This window comes from Salmo trutta, chromosome 5 (genome assembly GCF_901001165.1).
Source record: "Salmo trutta chromosome 5, fSalTru1.1, whole genome shotgun sequence".
NCBI classification, from domain to species: Eukaryota; Metazoa; Chordata; class Actinopteri; order Salmoniformes; family Salmonidae; genus Salmo; species Salmo trutta.
Genome location: NC_042961.1, coordinates 33,527,899 through 33,555,238, shown reverse-complemented (window position 1 = coordinate 33,555,238; position 27,340 = coordinate 33,527,899). Strand labels below are relative to the sequence as shown.

At 40.5% G+C, this 27,340-nt stretch overlaps 1 protein-coding gene and 1 long non-coding RNA gene across 2 annotated transcripts in view; both read right to left on the bottom strand.

Annotated features, from left to right (window-relative positions):
• Nucleotides 1–27,340, bottom strand: part of LOC115194080 (cadherin-23-like) — a 752,381-nt gene that overhangs the window by 189,997 nt on the left and 535,044 nt on the right. Inside the window, exons 28-30 of the mRNA XM_029753428.1 lie at nt 8,591–8,655; nt 7,977–8,118; nt 7,033–7,168 (exon numbers count right to left, since the gene is read on the bottom strand). Of these exons, the coding sequence (XP_029609288.1) occupies nt 7,033–7,168; nt 7,977–8,118; nt 8,591–8,655 (343 nt within the window). The remainder of the gene's footprint in view (nt 1–7,032; nt 7,169–7,976; nt 8,119–8,590; nt 8,656–27,340) is intronic.
• Nucleotides 21,797–23,971, bottom strand: LOC115194082 (uncharacterized). Its single transcript, XR_003878285.1, has 2 exons — nt 23,701–23,971; nt 21,797–23,173 (listed from the first exon to the last, which is right to left on the bottom strand). It is a non-coding gene; the product is annotated as an uncharacterized LOC115194082 (long non-coding RNA).

Here is a 27,340-nt window from a genome sequence, read left to right as displayed (position 1 = left end):
ACAAAACACCGCTATTTGGATATAACTATGGATTATTTGGAACCAAAACAACATTGGGTGTTGAAGTAGAAGTCCTGGGAGTGCATTCTGACGAAGAACAGCAAAGGTAATCCAATTTTTCTTATAGTAAATCTGAGTTTAGTAAAAGGAGTTCAGTATCTATAATTCTTAAAATAATTGTTATGTTTTTTGTGAACGTTTATCGTGAGTAATTTAGTAAATTCACCAGAAGGCTTCGGTGGGTATGCTAGTTCTGAACGTCACATGCTAATGTAAAAAGCTGGTTTTTGATATAAATATGAACTTGATTGAACAAAACATGCATGTATTGTATAACATAATGTCCTAGGAGTGTCATCTGATGAAGATCATCAAAGGTTAGTGCTGCATTTAGCTGTGGTTTTGGTTTTTGTGACATTATATGCTAGCTTGAAAAATGGGTCTGATTATTTCTGGCTGGGTACTCTCCTGACATAACCTAATGTTTTGCTTTCGTTGTAAAGCCTTTTTGATATCGGACAATGTGGTTAGATAAAGGAGAGTCTTGTCTTTAAAATGGTGTGAAATAGTCATATGTTTGAAAAATGGAAGTTTTGGGATTTTTGAGGAGTTTGTAATTCGCGCCACGCTCTATCATTGGATATTGGCGAGGCGTTCCGCTAGCGGAACATCTAGATGTAAGAGGTTTTAAGTACATTACTGTGATTGTTTTCAATTAAAATGCTCAAAAAGTAACAAAAATAGCTTCTTAGCAAGAGCAATTTCTCAAGCAAGAATTTTGCTAGGACTGTCTGGGAGTGGTCCGAATGGAGAGGGCAAAACTGAAAACTAGCTGAGAGGTTTGGAACTTTCTTTCTTAGTGGTTAATTAACTACTACTGATGTCACCAGGCAGGCCAAAACTCCATCCCACCCAGGCTGAAATTTCAGGTCTTTTCAAACAGCTCTTACACTAAAACTGAGTACGTAGCCATGCATTGTTGCTACACACACCTATCTAAAATGTCCAACCACAATATAACCAAAAATCTATATTCTGCTCTAGCAAAGAAACATTTCCAACTTTCCATGACATGTGGGCAGGATATGACATCGTTATGTCCTCAGAGGTGATGTAGACCAAAGTTGTAGTGTTTGGTGACTGTCAACATCACAGCAACAGTTCTCCCACAAAGTGTTTGTGCTACACATTACAGGACGGGAAGTGAATAGAGGAAGCCCACACAGAATAGCAGAAGTAGAGGGTTAAATGCCACTCAGATTAATGGCGCTCAGCTAAATGCCAGTTTCAGTACAGGGGCAGACAGACCAATACAACTCAGCATAAAAGCTGTATGAGAGTCATATAACACCAATAACTATGGAGGCGGGGAGAGCCCTCTAACACCCCACTTCATTGGCTTACTGAGGGACACCCCTGTAGCATGATGTACTACAGTATCCAGAATGCTCTGTACAGCATTTCCTGTTTTATTTTAGTAAAGATGTTCTGAAGCTGACATAATGTTGTCCTGTCTCTTTATCAATACATACTAGTATGTATATGTATGTACATAACACTGTATTTATTATCAAACAAAAAACAAAGGGACACAACAAGGAACACGTCAACAGTGAGAGAACAGCAGTAGTAGTGCTCATGCTCTGCTGTGTTGGTTTTCCTGTTTCCGGTCACAACTTGCAGACTTGTTTACGCTGTTGTGCGTTTTTGTTGCCGTTTTTACTTTGCTACCTGACGGTTTTTACTTTTTCATTACCGTATATTTTTACTTTTTCCCTCACTCAACTTTTTTTTTTTTCATTCAACTTTCCTACCCCGGAGGTTTTATCTGGACATGGTTCGTCAGGACTTCAAACAGCCGAAGCTAAGTAACATTAACATGATGCCTTCTAATTGCAGTCGTTGTACTCATAATATACAGGAGAACGATCGCCTTACGGCAAGGATAGCTGTGCTGCAAGCCCAGCTTCAGACGCAATCGTTAGGCAAGGGTCATTTCAGTGTAGGAAAGGATGAAACAGCGTCTGTGCCACCAGCAAGTACAGATAGTAACGTTAGTATAAACCCCCTCGCACGGTCCCCGCAGCCGGACATCTTTCTCATGGCTTCTGGAGAGAAACGCTGTAGGAATGCTCAACCGGTGTCGCTTATTCAGCCGACAGAAACTTTCAACCGGTTCTCCCCGTTAAGCGGGTCGGAGTCGGAGGCCGAGACTTCTCTGGTCTCTGCTCCTCCCGTTGTGGGGTCTGAGACGCCGACGGCTCCCACCATTAGCTCTGACAAATTGAAAACCCTAGTCATTGGCGACTCCATTACCCGCAGTATTAGACTTAAAACTAATCATCCAGCGATCATACACTGTTTACCAGGGGGCAGGGCTACCGACGTTACGGCTAATCTAAAGACGGTGCTGGCTAAAGCTAAAACTGGCGAGTGTAGAGAGTATAGAGATATTGTTATCCACGTCGGCACCAACGATGTTAGGATGAAACAGTCAGAGGTCACCAAGCGCAATATAGCTTCAGCGTGTAAATCAGCTAGAAAGATGTGTCGGCATCGAGTAATTGTCTCTGGCCCCCTCCCAGTTAGGGGGAGTGATGAGCTCTACAGCAGAGTCTCACAACTCAATCGCTGGATGAAAACTGTTTTCTGCCCCTCCCAAAAGATAGAATTTGTAGATAACTGGCCCTCTTTCTGGGATTCACCCACAAACAGGACCAAGCCTGGCCTGCTGAGGAGTGACGGACTCCATCCTAGCTGGAGGGGTGCTCTCATCTTATCTACGAACATAGACAGGGCTCTAACTCCTCTAGCTCCACAATGAAATAGGGTGCAGGCCAGGCAACAGGCTGTTAGCCAGCCTGCCAGCTTAGTGGAGTCTGCCACTAGCACAGTTAGCGTAGTCAGCTCAGCTTTCCCCATTGAGACCGTGTCTGTGCCTCGATCTTGGTTGGGCAAAATTAAAAATGGCGGTGTTCGCTTCAGTAATCTTACTAGTATAAAGACCTCCTCCATTCCTGCCATTATTGAAAGAGATTGTGATACTTCACATCTCAAAATTGGGTTACTTAATGTTAGATCCCTCACTTCCAAGGCAGTTATAGTCAATGAACTAATCACTGATCATAATCTTGATGTGATTGGCCTGACTGAAACATGGCTTAAGCCTGATGAATTTACTGTGTTAAATGAGGCCTCACCCCCTGGTTACACTAGTGACCAAACCCCCCGTGCATCCGGCAAAGGCGGAGGTGTTGCTAACATTTACGATAGCAAATTTCAATTTACAAAAAAAAAAACAATGACGTTTTCGTCTTTTGAGCTTCTAGTCATGAAATCTATGCAGCCTACTCAATCACTTTTTATAGCTACTGTTTACAGGCCTCCTGGGCCATATGCAGTGTTCCTTACTGAGTTCCCTGAATTCCTATCGGATCTTGTAGTCATAGCAGATAATATTCTAATTTTTGGTGACTTTAACATTCACATGGAAAAGTCCACAGACCCACTCCAAAAGGCTTTCGGAGCCATCATCGACTCAGTGGGTTTTGTCCAACATGTCTCTGGACCTACTCACTGCCACAGTCATACTCTGGACCTAGTTTTGTCCCATGGAATAAATGTTGTGGATCTTAATGTTTTTCCTCATAATCCTGGATTATCGGACCACCATTTTATTGCGTTTACAATTGCAACAAATAATCTGCTCAGACCCCAACCAAGGAAGATTAAAAGTCGTGCTATAAATTCTCAGACAACCCAAAGATTCCTTGATGCCCTTCCAGACTCCCTCTGCCTACCCAAGGACGTCAGAGGACAAGAATCAGTTAACCACCTAACCGAGGAACTCAATTCAACCTTGCGCAATACCCTAGATGCAGTTGCACCCCTAAAAATTAAAAACATCTGTCATAAGAAACTAGCTCCCTGGTATACAGAAAATACACGAGCTCTGAAGCAAGCCTCCAGAAAATTGGAATGGAAATGGCGCCACACTAAACTGGAAGTCTTCCGACTAGCTTGGAAAGACAGTACCGTGCAGTATCGAAGAGCCCTCACTGCTGCACGATCATCCTATTTTTCCAACTTAATTGAGGAAAATAAGAACAATCCGAAATTTCTTTTTGACACTGTCGCAAAGCTAACTAAAAAGCAGCATTCGCAAATGGAGGATGGCTTTCACTTCAGCAGTAATAAATTTATGAACTTTTTTGAGGAAAAGATCATGATCATTAGAAAGCAAATTGCGGACTCCTCTTTAAATCTGGGTGTTCCTCCAGGGCTTCATTGTCCAGAGTCTGCACAACTCTGCCAGGACCTTGGCTCAAGGGAGATACTAAAGTGTTTTAGTACTATATCTCTTGACACAATGATGAAAATAATCATGGCCTCCAAACCCTCAAGCTGCATACTGGACCCTATTCCAACTAAACTACTGAAAGAGCTGCTTCCTGTGCTTGGCCCTCCTATGTTGAACATAATAAACGGCTCTCTATCCACCGGATGTGTACCAAGCTCACTAAAAGTGGCAGTAATAAAGCCTCTCTTGAAAAAGCCGAATCTTGACCCAGAAATTATAAAAAACTATCGGCCTATATCGAATCTTCCATTCCTCTCAAAACTTTTAGAAAAAGTTGTTGCGCAGCAACTCACTGCCTTCCTGAAGACAAACAATGTATACGAAACGCTTCAGTCTGGTTTTAGACCCCATCATAGCACTGAGACTGCACTTGTGAAGGTGGTAAATGACCTTTTAATGACGTCAGACCGAGGCTCTGCATCTGTCCTCATGCTCCTAGATCTTAGTGCCGCTTTTGATACCATCGATCACCACATTCTTTTGGAGAGATTGGAAACCCAAATTGGTCTACATGGACAAGTTCTGGCCTGGTTTAGATCTTATCTGTCGGAAAGATATCAGTTTGTCTCTGTGAATGGTTCGTCCTCTGACAAATCAATTGTACATTTCGGTGTTCCTCAAGGTTCCGTTCTAGGACCACTATTGTTTTCACTATATATTTTACCTCATGGGGATGTCATTCGAAAACATAATGTTAAATTTCACTGCTATGCGGACGACACACAGCTGTACATTTCAATGAAACATGGTGAAGCCCCAAAATTGCCCTCGCTAGAAGCCTGTGTTTCAGACATAAGGAAGTGGATGGCTGCAAATTTTCTACTTTTAAACTCGGACAAAACAGAGATGCTTGTCCTAGGTCCCAAGAAACCTTCTGTTGAATCTGACAATTAATCTGGATGGTTGTACAGTCGTCTCAAATAAAACTGTGAAGGACCTCGGCGTTACTCTGGACCCTGATCTCTCTTTTGAAGAACATATCAAGACTGCTTCAAGGACAGCTTTTTTCCATCTACGTAACATTGCAAAAATCAGAAACTTTCTGTCCAAAAATGACGCAGAAAAATTAATCCATGCTTTTGTTACTTCTAGGCTCGAATACTGCAATGCTCTACTTTCCGGCTACCCGGATAAAGCACTAAACAAACTTCAGTTAGTGCTAAATACGGCTGCTAGAATCCTGACTAGAACCTAAAAATTTGATCATATTACTCCAGTGCTAGCTTCCCTACACTGGCTTCCTGTTAAGGCAAGGGCTGATTTCAAGGTTTTACTGCTAACCTACAAAGCATTACATGGGCTTGCTCCTACCTATCTTTCCGATTTGGTCCTGCCGTACATACCTACACGTACGCTACGGTCACAAGACGCAGGCCTCCTAATTGTCCCTAGAATTTCTAAGCAAACGGCTGGAGGTAGGGCTTTCTCCTATAGAGCTCCATTTTTATGGAATGGTCTGCCTACCCATGTGAGAGACGCAGACTCAGTCTCAACCTTTAAGTCTTTACTGAAGACTTATCTCTTCAGTAGGTCCTATGATTAAGTATAGTCTGGCCCAGGAGTGTGAAGGTGAACGGAAAGGCTGGAGCAACGAACCGCCCTTGCTGTCTCTGCCTTGTCGGTTCCCCTCTTCCCACTGGGATTCTCTGCCTCTAACCCTTTTACAGGGGCTGAGTCACTGACTTACTGGTGTTCTTCCATGCCGTCCATGGGAGGGGTGCGTCACTTGAGTAGGTTGAGCCACTGACGTGGTCTTCCTGTCTGGGTTGGCGCCCCCCCCTTGGGTTGTGCCGTGGCGGACATCTTTGTGGGCTATACTCGGCCTTGTCTTCGGACGGTAAGTTGGTGGTTGTAGATATCCCTCTAGTGGTGTGGGGGCTGTGCTTTGGCAAAGTGGGTGGGGTTATATCCTGCCTGTTTGGCCCTGTCCGGGGGTATCATCGGATGGGGCCACAGTGTCTTCTGATCCCTCCTGTCTCAGCCTCCAGTATTTATGCTGCAGTAGTTTATGTGTCGGGGGGCTAGGGTCAGTCTGTTACATCTGGAGTATTCTCTTGTCTTATCCGGTGTCCTGTGTGAATGTAAATATGCTCTCTCTAATTCTCTCTTTCTTTCTTTCTTTCTTTCTTTCTCTCTCTCGGAGGACCTGAGCCCTAGGACTACCTGGCATGATGACTCCTTGCTGTCCCCAGTCCACCTGGCCATGCTGCTGCTCCAGTTTCAACTGTTCTGCCTGCGGCTACGGAACCCTGACCTGTTCACCGGACGTGCTTGTTGCACCCTCGACAATTACTATGATTATTATTATTTGACCATGCTGGTCATTTACGAACATTTTAACATCTTGACCATGTTCTGTTATAATATCCACCCGGCACAGCCAGAAGAGGACTGGCCACCCCTCATAGCCTGGGTCCTCTCTAGGTTTCTTCCTAGGTTTTTGGCCTTTCTCAGGAGTTTTTCCTAGGGAGTTTTTCCCAGCCACCGTGCTTCTTTCACATGCATTGCTTGCTGTTTGGGGTTTTAGGCTGGGTTTCTGTACAGCACTTTGAGATTTCAGCTGATGTACGAAGGGCTATATAAATAAATTTGATTTGATTTTGATCAATAATACTAGCTTGTACAGAGGGCTATGGGTACTATAGTACATTATGTTACACTACAACACCCACCGGTGTCAGGGTCTGTGGCTCGGACTACGATGACAGAGGTACCAATGCCAGCGGTCTCCCTCAGGCCCAGGCGGTTGTACTGCTGTTGGGTGAAAACTGGTGGCTCGTCGTTGGCGTCTTCCACATACACTATCACCTGTAGGGGGAAGACAGAGAGACTGGGAGTCAAAAAGTATAACTGGACAACTACTCACAAGTTTACAGGTGCCCTTTATGTTATACCCCTACAGCCCTCTCCCTTTCGCCCCATACTCTACTCCAGCCGTATACTCTAATATGTCCTGTCCCACACCCTCCCATCTCCCAATACACTACCCTCTCTCTCCTTTGTTATTTTCTAAATCCTGCCACATATCCTCTCCTTTTTCCTCCCTCATGTATGACCCCAACAGTCTCCTCTTCTATGTTCTGCCATATCCCCTCTTCCCTCCTCTTCTCCCCTCCTTCCCCATCCCCTCTTCCTCCCCTATCTCCTGCCTCACCCATACAAAGCTTCTCATCCTGCCCCGGTCACTATTTGTAGGCCTCCACTTCTAGCCCTGTCCCCTCTCCTCTCCTCCCCCTCCCTTTTCAATTCTCACCCGTATGGAGCTCCTCACCTCCAGCCCTGTCCCCTCCCTTCCCCTCCTCTGTCCTCTACCCAGTCTCCCACTAGCCTCCCCTGTATCCTCCTTCCATCCTCACTCATACGGAGCTCATTATCCTGCCCTGGTCACTGTTGTAGGCCTGCACCTCCAGTCCTGTCCTCTCTCTCGACCCTGTCTCCCCTCCTACCCTGTCCCCCTCTCCCTCTCTTCCCTCCTACTCTACTTACCCGTACGGAGCTCATTATCCTGCCCTGGTCACTGTTGTAGGCCTCCACCTCCAGTCCTGTCCTCTCTCCCGACCCTGTCTCCCCTCCTACCCTGTCCCCCTCTCCCTCTCTTCCCTCCTACTCTACTTACCCGTACGGAGCTCCTCATCCTGCCTTGGTCTCTGTTGTAGGCCTCTATCTCTAGCACGTGGGAGCTGCTGCTCTCTCTGTCCAGAGCCCTCTGGCCCCGCGTCACGAGCCCCGAGAGCTCATTGATGCTAAAAATACTTTTACTGTTTCCTACACATGCAGACAAAGAGAGAGAGATAGGGAGACACACACATAGAGAGAGAGAGGGGGGGCGGAGAAAGAGACAGAAAGAGGGGGATGGGGTGGGGAGGAGAGAGGGGTGGAGAGGGGAAGGGGAGAGAGAAAGAGAGGGAGTGGTGTGAGAGAGGGAGAAATGGAAAGAGAGATGTTAGCTGCGGGTTAAGAGTGATCGCGTGCAGGATGGCCATGAGGGTATTGGTATAGATTCAAATATTAATACTAGAATATTACCAACGGTAATTTGATACTGCATTTTGTAAATGTATCATTGAGCTTTCAAGTGGCTAATACAGTATGACTTCAAATAAACCGTTATGATTATGCATGCAGGGTATGATTAGCGTGCAGGGTTGTTGTTAACAGTCTTTTGTGTGTACTTGTTTTTGTGCGAGCAAGTGTGAAAAGTATCTCCACCTGGCGACTGGGAAGTTGTACTCACCAGAGAGGATCTTGTACAAAACCCTGCCGTTCTCCCCCTGGTCTGCATCTGTGGCCTGCACCTGCACACACAAACACAGAATAAAACTTAACACATATTAATAGCACAGCCATATGCAGCCATTATACTCATTTACAACCACAGCGACTTGAAACTACATGAATAGGCCTACATAGCTACATAAACATTTACACACTCGCACACGAATGCCCACACACTCGCACACACATGCTCACAGACACACACGCTGACATTCAAATGTACCTACATGTACACTCTTAGAGGTGCTATCTAGAAACTAAAAGGGTTCTCTCTCTCTCTCTCTCTCTCTCTCTCTCTCTCTCTCTCTCTCTCTCTCTCTCTCTCTCTCTCTCTCTCTCTCTCTCTCTCTCTCTCTCTCTCTCTCTCTCTCTCTCTCTCTCTATGTCTATCGCTCTCTCTGTATGTGTGTGTGTGTGTGTGTGTGTGTGTGTGTGTGTGTGTCTGTGTGTGTGTGTGTGTGTGTGTCTGTGTGTGTGTGAGAGAGAAGAGAGGGGCCCTGCTTCAGTCTCATTAGCTTTAGAAAGAGATGTGGAGAGGAGAAGAGAAAGAGGAGAAGTGGGGTAAACAGGAGAAAAGAGAGTGTTGGGTCAGAATGGTGAGTGAAGAATGGGATATTACACAGTGGAACGCAACACTTTGGCTATAAAAGTTGTGCAGAACTTCCCAGTCCGTGTTAGCTAAGCTTAGATGTTGTGATTGTAAGTATTTGCAGTGTTAGTGCTCTTAGACGGTGTTGGAAATTGGCCATTGTTTTAGGCTCTCCCAGCTCTCTGGGATCGGTCTTCCACACCGATCTCGACAAGCCATTTCTGTATGGACCTCACTTTGTGCACAGGGGCATTGTCATGCTGAAGCAGGTAAGCACCTTCCCCAAACTGTTGCCACAAAGTTGGAAGCACAGAATCATCTAGAATTTCATTTTATGCTGTAGTGTTTAGATTTCTCTTCACTGGAGCTAAGGGGCCTAGCCCAAAACATGAAAAACAGCCCCAGACAATTATATATTGAAGCAACATCTCAAGACATCAGTCAGGAAGTTAAAGCTTGTTCGCAAATGGGTCTTCCAAATGTACAATGACTCCAAGCATACTTCCAAAGTTTATTGGAGTGGCCATCACAAAGACCTGACCTCAATCCTATAGAAAATGTGTGGGCAGAACTGAAAAAGCGTGTGCAATCAAGGAGGCCTACAAACCTGACTCAGTTACATCATCTCTGTCAGGAAGAGTGGGCCAAAATTCACCAAACTTATTGTGGGAAGCTTGTGGAAGGCTACCCGAAACGTTTGACCCAAGTTAAACAATTTAAAGGCAATGCTATCAAATACTATTTGAGTGTATGTAAACTTCTGACCCACTGGGAATGTGATGAAAGAAATACAATCTGAAATAAATCATTCTCTCTACTATTGTTCTGACATTTCACATTCTTAAAATAAAGTGATCCGAACTGACCTAAAACAGGGAATTTTTACTTGGATTAAATGTCAGGTATTGTGAAAAACTGAGTTTAAATGTATTTGGCTAAGTTGTATGTAAACGTCCGACTTCAACTGTAGTTTGTGTTCTGATTGTTCTGAGACGCGTGCAGTCAAAAGATGGGAAAATGCGATAGAAGTTACAGGTTATTAATCCAATTTACGAGATGTTATAGATTTAAATCTCACTGATTATTGGTGGATAAGGTACAAACAATGATCCATGTGTGGTCACTGATGTTTACTTGCTTGCAATACTTAATTGCAAAACCTTAATTTAGCTAGCACAAGCATGCTGCAAGCAAGCATGGATGTTGCAAACGATGGAAGCAAACTCTACTGCGAGGAAAGACCACTTTTCCAATCTCTTTAGTTAGCTAACTAGCTAAGATTTGTTTTGTATTGTATTATTTGTGTTTGTAGAAAATCAGTTGATGTAAATAGCTATCTGTTATACTAAGTAGCCAATGACAACTGTTATGACAAGTGCTGTATCAGCTGTAAAATGTTATGGGGATAAGGTGAACTCCATTAATCAATCTTCTGGTCATGAGTGATCAGACTATACCTTGGTCCACCATTAGACAGGCTGGTTTCAGACTATATCTAGCAGTACAGGACGTGCTGCGGCCTACACCAGGGAAATGCATAAGGGAAAGGACCTGTATTAGTAGATCATGGCAAACCTGTCGCAGTGAGGTTATTGTAGCAATAACAGTACCTATTGAATTACAATGTATGTGATTAAATGAACCGATTTCTTGCTGAATTAGTACATTCTTCAAAGGTAGTTTATCCATTGTTTTTCCTGTTCTATACCAGGCTGCCATGGTGTTGGCCTCTGTCAAACTACTTCCTCCCAGCAACACCAGAAAGCAAGCTGCAATTTCCCAAATCACATCAGGAGGAAAGACAAACAGATATTTTCCATGTTTACATTGCACAATTAATATTGGATTATGTCATTTTTTATTAGCATGTCTCAATTACATGCAGTACATTTATTAGTGGAGAATGGGTCGCAATCATACCAGTCATTTCGGTTATAAGGGAGCTCTTATACACTCTGTGGATTATATTTCTGAATGCATATGCAAACAATTGGTTATTATAGCACGTTAGAGTGCCTTTTCAGTGTATTTGGCCTGTTAAGTGTATGTTAAGCCTAAAATGGTGCAGGAGTAATTGTATTAGGTCCCACCCTTTCCGGTGTCCTTACAATCTTTTTTCATATTCCATCCATTCAGTCATTCGTATTGTCCTAGCCATTAATGTGTTGATACTGCCATTTAGTGGTACTTTAGTTTAACCTGTTTAGGATAGGGGGCAGTATTTTCATGGCCGGATAAAAAATGTAACCGATTTAATCTAGTTATTACTCCTGCCCAGAAACTAGAATATGCATATAATTGTTTGATTTGGATAGAAAACACCCTGAAGTTTCTAAAACTGTTTGAATGGTGTCTGTGAGTATAACAGAAATCATATGGCAGGTCAAAACCTGAGAAGATTCCATACAGGAAGTGCCCTCTCTGACCATTTCTTGTCTTTCTATAGCCTCTTTATGGAAAATAGAGGATCTCTGCTGTAAGGTGACATTTTCTAAGGCTCCCATAGGCTCTCAGAAGGCGCCAGAACGGGGAATGATGACTCTGCAGTCCCTGGGCGAAAAACAGTAGGGGATTTGGATAGTGGTTGATCTGAGAACAATGACAGGGGTGTGCGCGTGCATGTGAAGACACCAATTTCTTCGTTCAGTCTTTGAACGAAAACAACGACTCCCGGTCGGAATATTATCGCTATTTTATGAGAAAAATTGCATAAAAATTGATTTTAACAGCGTTTGACATGCTTCGAAGTACGGTCATGGAATATTTTGAAATTCTTTGTCACGATATGCGCCGACGCGCCACCCTTCGGATAGTGTCTTGAACGCAAGAACAAAACGCCGCTATTTGGATATAACTATGGATTATTTGGAACCAAAACAACATTGGCTGTTGAAGTAGAAGTCCTGGGAGTGCATTCTGACGAAGAACAGCAAAGGTAATCCAATTTTTCTTATAGTAAATCTGAGTTTGGTGAGTGCCAAACTTGGTGGGTGTCAAAATAGCTAGCCCGTGATGGCGAGCTATCTACTCAGAATATTACAAAATGTGCTTTCACCAAAAAGCTATTTTAAAATCGGACACCGCGATTGCATAAAGGAGTTCAGTATCTATAATTCTTAAAATAATTGTTATGTTTTTTGTGAACGTTTATCGTGAGTAATTTAGTAAATTCACCGAAAGTCTTCGGTGGGTATGCTAGTTCTGAACGTCACATGCTAATGTAAAAAGCTGGTTTTTGATATAAATATGAACTTGATTGAACAAAACATGCATGCATTGTATAACATAATGTCCTAGGAGTGTCATCTGATGAAGATCATCAAAGGTTAGTGCTGCATTTAGCTGTGGTTTTGGTTTTTGTGACATTTTATGCTAGCTTGAAAAATGGGTGTCTGATTATTTCTGGCTGGGTACTCTCCTGACATAACCTAATGTTTTGCTTTCGTTGTAAAGCCTTTTTGAAATCGGAAAATGTGGTTAGATAAAGGAGAGTCTTGTCTTTAAAATGGTGTAAAATAGTCAAGTTCATATTTATATCAAAAACCAGCTTTTTACATTAGCATGTGACGTTCAGAACTAGCATACCCCCCGCAAACTTCAGCGGAATTTAGTAACAATTTACTAAATTACTCACGATAAACGTTCACAAAAAGCATATCAATTATTTTAAGAAGTATAGATACAGAACTCCTCTATGCACTCGATATGTCCGATTTTAAAATAGCTTTTTGGTGAAAGCACATTTTGCAATATTCTAAGTACATAGCCCAGCCATCACGGGCTAGCTATTTAGACACCCAGCAAGTTTAGCCTTCACCAAAATCAGATTTACTATAACAAAAATGTTATTACCTTTCCTGTTCTTCGTCAGAATGCACTCCCAGGACTTCTACTTCAATAACAAATGTTGGTTTGGTCCCAAATAATCCATCGTTATATCCAAACAGCGCCGTTTTGTTTGTGCGTTCACGACATTATCCGAAACGGTAAATAAGGGTCACGAGCATGGCGCATTTCGTGACAAAAAAATTCTAAATATTCCATTACCGTACTTCAAAGCATGTCAACCGCTGTTTAAAATCAATTTTTATGCAATTTATCTCGTAAAAAAGCAATAATATTCCGACCGGGAATATGTGTTTAGCTAAATAGAGGAAAAAAAAGAAAGACGGGGCGACCAGTGCACGCGCCTAATGCCCATTGTCTACTGATCGGCCACTTGACAAAGGCGATAATGTGTTTCAGCCTGGGGCTGGAATGACGACATTCAGCTTTTTCCCGGGCTCTGAGAGCCTATGGGAGCCGTGGGAAGTGTCACGTTACCGCAGAGATCCTTTGTTTTGGAAAGAGATGTCAAAGAAAGCCAATAAATGGTCAGACAGGCCACTTCCTGTAAAGGAATCTCTCAGGTTTTTGCCTGCCATATGAGTTCTGTTATACTCACAGACACCATTCAAACAGTTTTTGAAACTGTAGGGTGTTTTCTATCCATATCTAATAAGTATATGCATATTCTAGTTACTGGGTAGGAGTAGTAACCAGATTAAATTGGGTACCTTTTTTATCCGGCCGTGTAAATACTGCCCCCTAGCCCTAACAGGTACCTGTTAGGGCTAGGGGGCAGTATTTACACGGCCGGATAAAAAACGTACCCGATTTAATCTGGTTACTACTCCTGCCCAGTAACTAGAATATGCATATAATTATTGGCTTTGGATAGAAAACACCCTAAAGTTTCTAAAACAGTTTGAATGGTGTCTGTGACTATAACAGAACTCATATGGCAGGCAAAAACCTGAGAAGATTTCATGCAGGAAGTGGCCTGTCTGACAAGGTGTCGTTCTTCTTGTCTCTGTTTATTGAAGAGTGAGGATCTTAGCTGTAACGTGACACTTCCTACGGCTCCCATAGGCTCTCAGAGCCCGGGAAAAAGCTGAACGATATCGAGGCAGCCCCAGGCTGAAACACATTATCGCCTTTGCCAAGTGGCCGATCAGAGGACAAAGGGCTTAGGCACGTGCCCGAGTCGACCCCATGCGGTATTTTCTTTCGTCTGTTTACCTAATTGCAGATTCCCGGTCGGAATATTATCGCTTTTTTTACGAGAAAAATTGCATAAAAATTGATTTTAAAAGAAATTCATGTTAGCAGGCAATATTAACTAAATATGCAGGTTTAAAACTATATACTTGTGTATTGATTTTAAGAAAGGCATTGATGTTTATGGTTAGGTACACATCGGAGCAAAGACAGTCCTTTTTTGCGAATGCGCACCACATCGATTATATGCAACGCAGGACTGGCTAGATAAACTAGTAATATCATCAACCATGTGTAGTTAACTAGTGATTATGATTGATTGATTGTTTTTTATAAGATAAGTTTAATGCTAGCTAGCAACTTACCTTGGCTTCTTACTGCATTTGCGTAACAGGCAGGCTCCTCGTGGAGTGCAACGTAAAGCAGGTGGTTAGAGCGTTGGACTAGTTAACCATAAGGTTGCATCCCCAAGCTGACAAGGTAAAAATATGTCGTTCTGCCCCTGAACAAGGCAGTTAACCCACCGTTCCTAGGCCTTCATTGAAAATAAGAATGTGTTCTTAACTGACTTGCCTAGTTAAATGAAGGTCTAATTCCGATTAATCGGTCGACCTCTAGTGAGAGCTTACTACACAACATACACTTAGCATTAACTTCCTTAGCTACAGTATACATATCTCCCTGGCATATTACATCATTTATGCAGCAGCATATATGATGCAGTCCTTCGTTGGCAAATTGTGTCATCAAAGAAAGAGAAAAATGTACAATTCCGAGTTGGATGACCGTTCAAAATGTATTTTCCCAGTCTGAGTGGGTTTATTCTCCACTTCCCAGTTGCAATGCTTGCAGTTAGCCACTGTCACAGATTCCTTCCAAACAACTCATTGTTGAATTTGCAATTTCTAACTTGTTGTGTAATGTTTATGTCCAATGGCCGATGTGCACCGATAAGTTTTATCTATAATTTATCTTCATTATTTCTCATCATATGACAAGGATTAAAAAGGATTTGCCAGTAGATTGTCTACTTGATTTGATGATGACTGCTAGCTAAGATTTTGAAAGTAAGCTACTGTAAATAAAACGTGATTTGACGTCATTTTATCTGTAGCCAATGACCTTGAGCACTTCTAATCTAAGTCAACAGCTCACTTTTTATTTTTATTTTATTTTTTTAAACGGCTCACATTGTTATTTTTTTATGTAAAAAAATGTTAAATTCAAAATACAGATCAACAATTTACATTCTTGCATCATACAAAACAGAACGCAGATATTAATGAGAAAATACTGGAACAAACAAAAAAATATAAATAAAAAAATATAAAATAATAAAAACAATTCTAGTGCAATTGTAATCACTGAAAAAATGTATTGTAATGATTTAGGAAAATGTTATTCTTGTTATTGTTCACTAGGATTAATGTTTTAATAAAATAGTTAATTTCAATCAAAAAAAATTGTGATTTTGGTATAGAATTTTGGAATTTTTGTTTGTGTATGAAGTAATTGGCAACAATAATAAAAAAAATTCAGTGGTCTTGTTATCATTGCAATAGTAACATATTATATGTTTCATGTCAAAAACATAGGTGTGTTTATAAAGGTAAATAAGTATTTTGCAAGGTTTTCCCAAAATTCCAACACAAATTTACATTCAAAGAACAAGTGTGACAGATTCTCACTTTTTTCACAGAAAACGCATATATCAACAACAGTCACAAATTTTGATATCATAGAATTACACGGATATATGTTATGTAAAATTTTGAAGTGCACTTCCTTAACTTTGTTCGGTGTACAATATTTGTAAGGCCTTAACCATGCATTTTTCCAGACAATGTCAGGAATAAGCATGTTCCAGAAAAACTTTCCTCTCGGTGTATGTTGGTTTTGTGAATGAAGAATTTGTCTTATATATTTATTACAACAAGATCTCTCAAGTAAACCCACGCTTTCCAATCTGAGTTCTGGATAAACTTTGTGATCATTACCAAAGCTAAGAGGAGTTTTCATTAGTGTAGTTAGACCACTGGGAACGGCTTTGATCACAGAAATGAACTCTCTGAAAGGTATTGGAAACTCTTTCAATGTTATAAATTGTTCATATGTGAGAATATTACCCTTGTTGTCGAAAACATCCAGAACAAAGTCAACATTCCTCTCATGCCAGCTGGGGTAGAACAATGACTTATTCCTTACAGTTATTTCTGAATTATTCCACAAAGTTTTATGTGGGGAAAAATTGTGCAGGAAACATATTTTCCAGACCATTAAAGCTTGTTGGTGAAACCTAGCCAATTTAGCAGGTAATCTTTCAGGAATATAATTACATTTCAGTAAAAATTGAAGACCTCCCAACTTATTAAATACATTATTTGGAATGATATACCATATTGAATCAGTATTGATCAAATGTCTTTTCAACCAGTTTATCTTGAAAGTGTTATTTATGTCAACAAAATCCAACACTTCTAGACCGCCTTCAGCTCTTTTGTTAGAAAGGACTGACTTTTTTAGTTTGTGAGAGTTATTTTTCCAGATGAAGTCAAGAAAGTTCTTATTGATCTCTTTACAAGTAGCAAGATTTACACATAACGATAATGAGGGGTACACAAAACAAGACAGTCCTTCTGCCTTGGACAGAAGTACTCTCCCAAGTATAGAAAGATCTCTTTGTAGCCAATTATTAAATATATTTTTGGTTCTCTTAGTTTTAGGAGAGAAATTCAAATGTTGTCTGACTAAGTGTTTTTTTGACAGATGTATTCCTAAATATTTAACACAGTCCTTTACAGGAATATTTTATATTTCTTTATCAACAGAGTCAAATAAACATAATATTTCACATTTAGAAACGTTCAGTTTTAATCCTGATGCAATAGAAAATGCAGTTATAGCAGTAAGGGCATGGGCAACCTGGTCTTTGTCTCTTAAGAAAAGAGTAGTATTATCAGCCAGTTGGGAAATGTTGATTTCTTTGTTGAAAATGGTTAAGCCATACAAATTTGCATTATTCAGAATATCTAGAGATAGAAGTTCCACAACAAAAATGAATAAAAATGGCGAAATTGGGCATCCCTGTTGTACACTTCTGTTGATACTTGTCACGCCCTGACCTTAGAGAGCCTTTTCATTTCTCTATTTGCTTAGATCAGGGTGTGATTTGGGTGGGCATTCTAGTTTTTCTATTTCTTTGTTGGCTGGGCATGGTTCCCAATCAGAGGCAGCTGTCTATCGTTGTCTCTGATTGGGGATCATACTTAGGCAGCCTTTTTCCCACCTTTGTTTGTGGGATCTTGATTTTGTATTGCTGCTGTGTAGCCTGCAGAACTTTACGTTCATTTTTGTATTTTGTTGTTTTGTCGGTGTTCATTTTAATAAAAGTTAAATGTTTGCCTACCACGCTGCACCTTGGTCCGATCCTTCAATTAACGAGCGTAACAATACTGAATCTTTTGGAAGTATTAAGGTTTCGTAACACAGAACTATTTATATCTTTGTAAAACATGCAAATTACTTTGATAAAATGTTCACCAAATCCCAAAAGTTTAAGAGACCTAAAGAGAAATTCATGTTCAATTGTGTCAAAGGCTTTACAGAAGTCCAAAAATAAGACAACCGCATTTGAGTCAATTGCATCTGAATAATCTATAAGGTCCAAGACTTAACGAATGTTAGAGCTTATATGACGGCCCTTCATAAATCCTGTTTGAGTCTAATTTATAATGGTATCTATTCCTTTCTTTAATCTTTTGGCATAAACCAGAGCAATTCATTTGTAATCAATATTTAATAAAGTCATTGGTCTCCAATTGTCAATGAGATAAGAGTCTTAATCGGGCTTCGGAATCAATGAAATAAGGCCCTGTTTCATAGTGGAGACCATTTCCCCACTTTTAATGCAATCTTGAAACATAAAAATCGGGTCTTCAAGTAACTCCCAAAGCTGTCTATAGAATTCAACTGACAGGCCATCAGGGCCAGGTGATTTCCCTTTTTCCATTGAATTCAGAGCCTCTCTAATTTCTTCAATTGACACAGGTGAATCGCAAACTGAGTGGAAATCATCCTCAATTACAGGGACATAATTCTGAATGTGGCAAATGTAGCTTTCACAACCATCTTCTTGAAATTGAGAGCTGTAAAGGTTTTCATAAAAGGAATTGACAAATGATGATATTGTAATGGGATCTTTGCATAAAACATTGTTCATTTTGAGTGCAGTTATAGATTTTCTTTTGTAGTTTCTTTTTTCAAGTGCAAAAAAGTAACTAGTGTTTCTTTCCCCCTCTTCAATCCATTTTGCTCTTGACCTTACAAAGGCACCCTTTGCCAGATCCGTGTAAAGCTGTTCTAATTCTAGTTGTAAAGACTTGAATACAGACTCCTCTTGTTCAGATAGATTATCTTTCTTTAGAAAACTGTCAAGCTTGCTCATCATCTCCTTTTCTCTAAGGTTCTTTAATTGCATAAGCTCTTTGGCGCATTTAATGGCTACCACTCTGACTTTATAATAGAAAAATTCCCATCGACTTCCATGACCAAAGTCTTTTCTTGCAAAAATATCTTTAGCTAAAGATTTGTTTTCAATGGGTGTAGTATCTTTAAGACGTGTGTTGTTTAATTTCCAATATCCTCGAGTATCTTTTGATTTTTGAGTAGCTTGTAAATTCAGGGAAATCAAGTGATGATCAGAAAAGGGAGCCAACTGATGATCTACATCTATAACAAATTGTAACAAAAAATGGGAAATTAGGAATAAATCTATTCTAGATTTACATGATGTAGTTTTGTTGGTCCAGGTATAACCCTTTGCATCTGGATTGAAATAACGCCAGACATCCTCAACACAGAGATCCTTGCATAATGTAGTGATAATATTACTGTTTTGAGGGCTTTGACTCGTTCTAGGAGGAAAACGATCATCAGGTGTTTCATTAAAATCTGCTGAAATAATTAGAAAAGCCTCTGAGTATTTGTTGCTTAAATCCTGTACTTTCCTGGTAAATTGGGCAAAAGGGGTCTTATTAGGAGCATGTGAGTTATGTCCGTATACATTACAAATGATGAATATAGCATTGTCATGTTTAACAGTTACTATGACCCATCTCCCGTCTTGTGAAGATGTGGATTCTAGAACGTCACCTTTAAACTTGTGAATAAGTATCAAAACACCAGCAGACTGATTTGATCCATGACTGAAATAGGCCATATCTCCCCATTGTGCTTTCCAAAATTTAAAATCACTTTCACCCGAATTAGTTTCCTGAAGAAGGACAAAATCTGCGTTACTGCGTTTACAATATAAATATAAATCTTTCCTTTTTGTAAGATTTCTCAAACCCCTAGCATTCAGACTAACAATATTGAGTGAATTGAAAACAAACTCCTGCATTAAAAAAGAAAGAACACAAATTAGATAACACAAGTAGTAATGTGAACAATAAAACAAACAGTGAACGTTGAGAGGATTACTCCGAATGAAAACTACGCTCAGCTGAGGTAGCGGTGGTTAACAGAATAACAAATCTATTTACTTCCTTTTTTTTGTTGGCAAGTGTGCATCAGTTGTAGTTTGAACGGTACATTTATTTGTGGCAGTACCTTAACTGTACTCATGGAAGAATTCACAGTTCCAATTTGGTATTTGTCAACCGAGTTACCCAGTAATCATTCTTCCTTCGATAAACGCGTGGGCCCAAACGGCTCACATTCTTGATGTCTACCCTTAGCCGGGTGAAGTAATGTCCCCATGAGTGACAGAACACTGAGCCAATCACGGTGCAATGCTGAGCCAATCACAATGCAATGCTCCTATTTTCTGTTGGAATGCCACACCACCACAGAAAGCACTGAGCTAGGCTGAAAACCTGCATTTTGGAACTGCCCGTTTGTATGCAGGTTTATTAACTCAATGATATATATATTTTACATTGTTTGCAAGCTGATATGTGACACATATTAATGCCAAAATAAAATGCAAAACAGGCAAGCCCCCCCCCTCCAAAAACAATGCGGGACTCAAAACAGGTGAGCCCCACCTGCCCTGAATGACGGGTCGCCACTGATTGTGTGTAGAAATGAGGAAAAAGTCAAGGGGTCTGAATACTTTTCGAACGCACTGTATGTGGTAACATGGTTATAGTGATTCCTTTATACAGTAGTTTATATTCTAAGTGGTGTCACATAATGTCATTGTAAGCCTATGTACAGTATGTTATCCTGATATTAATCGGGATCAGTGTCCCTTCTACGGGACGGTTGAGCTAACGTAGGCTAATGCGATTAGCATGAAGTTGTAAGTAACAAGAACATTTCCCAGGACATAGACATATCTGATATTGGCTGAAAGCTTAAATTCTTGTTCATCTAACTGCACTGCCCAATTTACAGTAGCTATTACAGTGAAAGAATAACATGCTATTGTTTGAGGAGAGTGCACAATTTTGAACATGAAAAGTTATTAATAAACAACTTAGGCACATTTGGGCAGTGTTGATACACAATGTTGAACAGAAATACAATGGTTCATTGGATCAGTCTAAAACTTTGGAATAATACATTATGGCCTTTCTCTTGAATTTCAAAGATGATGGTATTATCTTTTACCAGATCTATTGTGTTATATTCTAATACATTCTTTTCACATTTTCATAAACTTCAAAGTGTTTCCTTTCAAATGGTACCAGGAATATGTATATCCTTGCTTCGGGGCTTGAGCTACAAACTACAAGCAGTTATGTCATTTTAGGTGAAAATTTAAAAAAAGGGGCATTCAATGGCATTTGTTTTCTGCTCTCTCCTAGAGAACCCACACATTCACCCTAAGGAGATGATTGTGGACTATAAGAAAAGGAGGCCCGAGCACGCCCTTATTCTCATTGACGGGGCTGTTATTTTACTGCTGCTCTTTAATTATTTGTTACTATATTTCTTATTTTTGTAGGTATTTTTCTTAAAACTGCATTGTTAGTTAAGGGCTTGTAAGTAAGCATTTCACCGATTTGATTTCCACATTCATAGTCATGCAACAGTGGTACAAGCAGTATCCTTCTGATTGATCAAGCCATAGCCCTGTGCATACTGTGCCTGCTATATACTGTTATTCCTCAAAACTGTTCACTGTTTTGCCATCATTTTGTTCTGACTGACGCCCGGAGGCGAACATACCCAAACTGAGCCAGCAACTTAAGAATAATACAGTCCTTTTGTCCTCCACTACAGGGTTAGTGTTATATTGTTAGATACAAAATATCACTCTAGAAGATGGGCTAAAGTATTATTGTGCTTATTTTTGAGATTTGACAATCAAGATACAGTACATCAAGATGAAATGTAAAGTACAGACAAGTCGACGGCGACCAGCCTGAGCAAAGTCAGCAAGGAAGTGGTGAGGACCAAGGCACGTTATGAAAATTTCATATCACGATTATAGTGACCAAAATAATCACGGTTATCAGTATTATCGCGGTATTGTTAAAATGTGCTGGAAATGTTAAAAAAGTACTGATACACACACGCTGAAATCATTTCACCAAGTTTTATATTGAAAAACAAACAAATAACAAATAAAATTAGCAGCACTATGTACTTTTTGTGTGCATAAACATTCAAATAAAAACATTAACATTAAAGATGGCATCATGTGGCCATGGGAGGTAAAAGTTTCACTAGTGCAGGTTTAAATGAACACAACTAAATAAGAAAATCAAAATGTGCAGGTCTTGTCATTAAAATAACAAAACATGTAAACACATCAAGTGAACAGCACTGATTGTATGTCCGTTCTCGCCTTCATAAAGAAATAAGTTGCTGCTGGCATAACATCCTGTATGTATGCATCTTTGTTCACTTGAGATTGAAATGTAAAAATGTCAGCATATTTACTTTATCTGGTTTAAGTAGTGATCTGCGAGGGGAGACAATGTGCCCGCCGACAGGCTTGATGGCTGACAGTGTCACTCGTGTCTCTGAGGCAAATGCATCTGTAAACTTGCTCAGGAGGTTCAAGGAGCTTGCACAGTTGCTCCATGACACTTATATCTGCATCCTTGGGCATCAGATGCCATGTTCCTCCAGCCAGTGTCGCACAAACTGGCTGCTGGTGGCTGAGGAAATGCTCAAGCATCTTGTGTGTAGAGCCCCATTGGGTCACCACATCATGGATCAGAGCCTTCTGTGGCATGTTGAAGGCAGCTTGCTTTTCTCTCAGTTTTCTCCTTCCCTTACAGCTCCGTGAGAAGCCTTGGACCAGATGATGGCAGGCCTTGACTGCTGTGTCAACTCTAAATTTTCAGAGCCTTTGAGATGGCCAGGTTGAAATTATGGCCAAAGCACACAAGCCACAGATCTGGGAACTCTTAAAAAGCATTGATCATGTTTGTTGTGTTGTCTGTGCTTTTGCAGACCAGGTCTTTCTTGTTGATCCTCCACTCTTCTAGCATATTCTCTAAAACCTCTCGGATGTTGTGAGCCGAGTGATCTTCTGGGAAGTACTGTGTCCCAGGCAGTTTGATTCCAGTTGCCAGTCTGGGGTGAGGTAATGGATAGTGAAGCTGATGTAGACCACCCCCGCTTTCACTAGTCCAGAGGTCAGTAGTTGCAGCAAACCATGTGCCTTGAGCCAAACTTTTTCCAACATCAGCTTTAACCTGGTTGTACAGGTTTGGGATTTCAGCCTTGGAAAGGAATGTTCGTGATGGCACTTTGTAGTGAGGCACGGCAACCTTCATCAGCCTCAGAAAACCAGGCCTCAACAATTTGAAATGGCATCATGTCCTTTGCAATGTAATATGAAAGGGCTACAGTGAGGTCTTGAGCATTTTCTTATGTGGGTGCAAAAGCAGCCTGCCTTTTAAATGCTTGCACCCAGCATCACTGGGTTTGCCTGCTGCATGCCCACTCTGTAAAGAAGGGAATAGCAAATGTATTATTATTATTATTATTATTAGTGTTGTTACATTATAATTATTCACTCACACAGTCTATCTTCTGTGTTGCATTTGAGTATATGCAATGACCCCATGCACAATTTACATAAATACAAATGAGTCTTAAGAAGACAGTGATAGTAATTGCAATGTCCAACAATTGACATAAATACAGGAGTCTTGTATAGGAGTATATAGTGTTTCTCCTGTTGGAACACTTACAACCAAGTCGACGACTGATGGATTTTAAATTAACAAAATATGTTGGTTGGGTGACTAAACTACATAACGTATTATCGTGTGCAATGGGCGAATAGAGTCTGCAGACACACAATGCATACAGCAGCAGAACAACGCGTAGTGTTTTTACAGGAGTAGGTAACACTGAAAGCTTCAGTTTACATTATTGACAAGCTATTAGCAAGTTAGACAAACAAACCATGACATTTTTCCCAATTCCAAAGTCCCCACATCATGCATTGAGCTAAAAGTTAACTTACCTTGCATTCGCTATAAAATAGTGGGTGGTGGTCACAAAGATGACTCAAAAGATTTGAAGTGTTGCCCCCATCCACAGCATTTTTTTGTAGCATTTTCTGCAGACAGGGTGACCATCTTCGATTAAGTTTCCCTCAGAACTCTTGTAAAACCCAAAATACAACCACACTTCAGATTTGGTCCTCTTAGAAGGCTGAAAAATCTCCCGAGCGCTGTCACTGCCTTCCACAATAACGCCTGCTTCAAACTCACACCCTCAAACACGTAAACCCCCAAACGCAGCTCACTCTCCAGATCCCAATCACCTGAATTTGAATCACCTGTTCACACATCTGTAACTCATTATCACACAGTATTTAGTTCAGATCTTTGCACCCCATCACTGTGAGGTATTGTTTGTTTTGTGACACATGTCTATCAGAGCGTTGTGTTTCCTGTGATTTACTCCTCCCGTGTATGATAGTTTTTGCCTGCCTCACTAATGATGCCTTTTGCCTATTCCCTGCCTGTACTTTAGCCTATCGAAGTTCCTGTTATCTACAGTTGAAGTCAGAAGTTTACATACACTTAGGTTGGAATCATAAAAACTGGTTTTTCAACCACCCCACAAATTTCTTGTTAACAACCTATAGTTTTGGCAAGTTGGTTAGGACATCTACTTTGGGCATGACACAAGTAGACCTTACAGTGAAATGCTTACTTACGAGCTCCTAACCAACAATGCAGTTTAAAAAAATACGGATAAGAATAAGAAATAAAAGTAACACATAATTAAAAAGCAGCAGAAAATAACAATAGCGAGACTATATACAGGGCGGTACCAGTACAGAATCAATGTGCATGGGCACCGGTTAGTTGAGGTAATATGTACATGTAGGTAGAGTTATTAAAGTGACTATGCATAGATGATAACAACAGAGTAGCAACAGCGCAAAAGAGGGGGGGGGGGGCAATCCAAATTGTCTGGGTAGCCATTTGATTAGATGTTCAGGAGTCTTATGGCTTGGGGGTAGAAGCTTGGACCTAGACTTGGCGCTCCAGTCCCGCTTGCTGTGCGGTTGCAGAGAGAACAGTCTATGACTAGGGTGGCTGGAGTCTTTGACAATTGAATAGTGATTCTTACTATGTTTGTATTATTATTTAGTAATGCTTTTATATTAAGTCGTAGTTCATTTAGTGTTAGTGTTTAGCGTTGTGTTGGCTACATATCTTAGATTGATAGGGCAAAAAACAAACATGCTGCTGTTACTTATTTTGCTCTTGTCTACCCTTGGCTTTTACAATGTTGGTGATACTTTTAGAGCCTGTTGCTCTGTGAATGAGGAAATATATGACTGTTTCTCCCTCGTGCCTTTGGAGAAACCAAACGCTTGCTCTGTAAATGCATGCGAGAACTCTGCACTTCCCCCCAAACAACATGGGCGAAATCGGACTCTTGCACTTAAATATCAGGACTGTTCTCTTGGAACTTAACCATGTCTCTGGACTCTCCTAAAATATGTGGCGTTAAAGACTCTGGTGACTGTGGATTGTCGTTCAAGTGCTGTCTGTAAATCCAAATGTTGTAACCCCCGATTTAGACTTCCCATTATCTTGCTGCTTCTACTGTCTGGAAATGTGCAATCTAACACAGGTCCTGACATTTTTAGTCAGTGGCCTGAAGTTTCTGTATATAAATGTAAGAAGACTTCTGCCGAAGCTTAATTTTATAAATATATGCATAAAAACTGCTGACCCTGACGTATTTATGCTTTCTGAAACCTGGCTCAAAAAATCTATTACAGACAAAAATATTGTTATAAATCATTACAAATTTTTCTGCAGATCGTAAATCTAAGGGTGGTGGTGTTACTGTATGCAGAAAAGACAAGTTCTCAGCGGTCGTTCTGACCTAAGCAATTTGAATATCTGTCTTTGAACCTAAATCTCGACTCATCTTTAAATAGTGTTCTATCTTGCTGGCTCCCTGGATTGTATTTTCGAATTGTTATCACAGCATGTCAACTCTGAGTTTGTCTTGATGGGTGATCTGAATCAGGATTGGTTAACATCTAGCTCTGATCAACTCAAAATGATATGCAATACCTACAATCTCACTCAGATGGTCAACAGTGTAACTAGGTTTACTATAAAGTATCCTCTGAAATCCTCTTTGATTGATTTGATCTTAACCAATACTCCTCATCATTTTAATGCTATTGGTATTTTTGCAAATGACATAAGTGATCACTGTGCTATTGCCTGTGTGAGGGATGGTAAAATTCCTAAGTGATCTCCATGTGTCATTACGAAAAGAAACTGGAAACAGTTTGATATTCAAGGTTTTTTACATTATGTATTAAGCATTGAATGGAATAGAATTGAATAAATCCCTGATGTTGAATTAACAATCTCTTACTTCCACAAAGCATTCCAGGATGTATGCAATAGGCATGCCCCTTTCAAAAAAATCAGGATTAAGGGCAGAGAGGACCCTAGGTTTACAGATGAACTTATTAAAATCATAAAGGAAAGAAATGTTATGTGGGTTAAAACAAGAGGGTCGGGTTCGGTGGATGATTGGATGGCTTTTAAATGTCTTCGAAATCTGGCTGTGTTTATGACCCAAAAACTGAAAGCAGATCACTAACTTAAATCTACATCTGATAATTTAAATAACCCCTCCAAATTTTGGCATGTAGTGAAAGGTTTGGAGTGCAAAAAAGATACACAACTTCCCAAACAATTGTTGGTAGACACACAGATTGTAACTAAGAGAACCTCTATTCTGAAAGCCTTAAATCAGCATTTTCCAGATGTAGGCAGTTTATTTGAAAAGGTTAAAGGTCTAAATGAGCCTCCTTTGAATTTACCTGACACCCCTGTGCACTCCACATGATTCTCTTACTCATTCTTCTCTGTTTCAGAAGTGCGTAAAGCCCTGAAAGAAATTGATAAAAAAATCCCCTGGCCCTGATGATCTAGACCCCCGCCGCCTACACTTAGCTGCAGACAACATTGCTCCCCCTTAACATGTATTTTTAACCTCATGCTTGTCGTTAAGGAAATCCCCAAGTTATGGAAATCTGCTTTTGTACTGCCTCTCCTGAAAGGTGGAGATCCTTCGCTACTTGACAACTGTCGACCAATATCAAAATTGTCTGTACTGTCTAAGGTACTGGAGTCCTTAGTTAGTAGGCAGCTGAAGGCCTACCTCTGAGAAAACAACATTTTAAATGCCATACAATCAGGTTTTAGGTCTGGCCACAGCACTATTTCGGGACATTGAAGGTTTTAAATGCTATTGACAAGAAGTTACATTGTGTGTCTGTCTTTATTGATTTGTCGAAGGCATTTGACACCGTGGACCATGCTGTGTTGGTGCAAAGGTTAAAATATTGTGGAATTACTGGTCATGCTCTACCTATCAAATTGTACACAAAGTGTAATGGCGGATGGTTGTAAATCTGAGTCCATAGAGTTGTGCTCAGATGTTCCGCAAGGTTCTATTTTGGGCCCACTGTTGAAGTGGTAGTAGTTTATCTTTAGCATTTGAAAATGCCCAAAGAGCATTTAACACAGAATCTGTATGATTTGAAGCTGGTTCTGAATTCAGGTAAAACAAAATGCATGGTATTTTCAAAGGCCTGGCATGTTACTAAT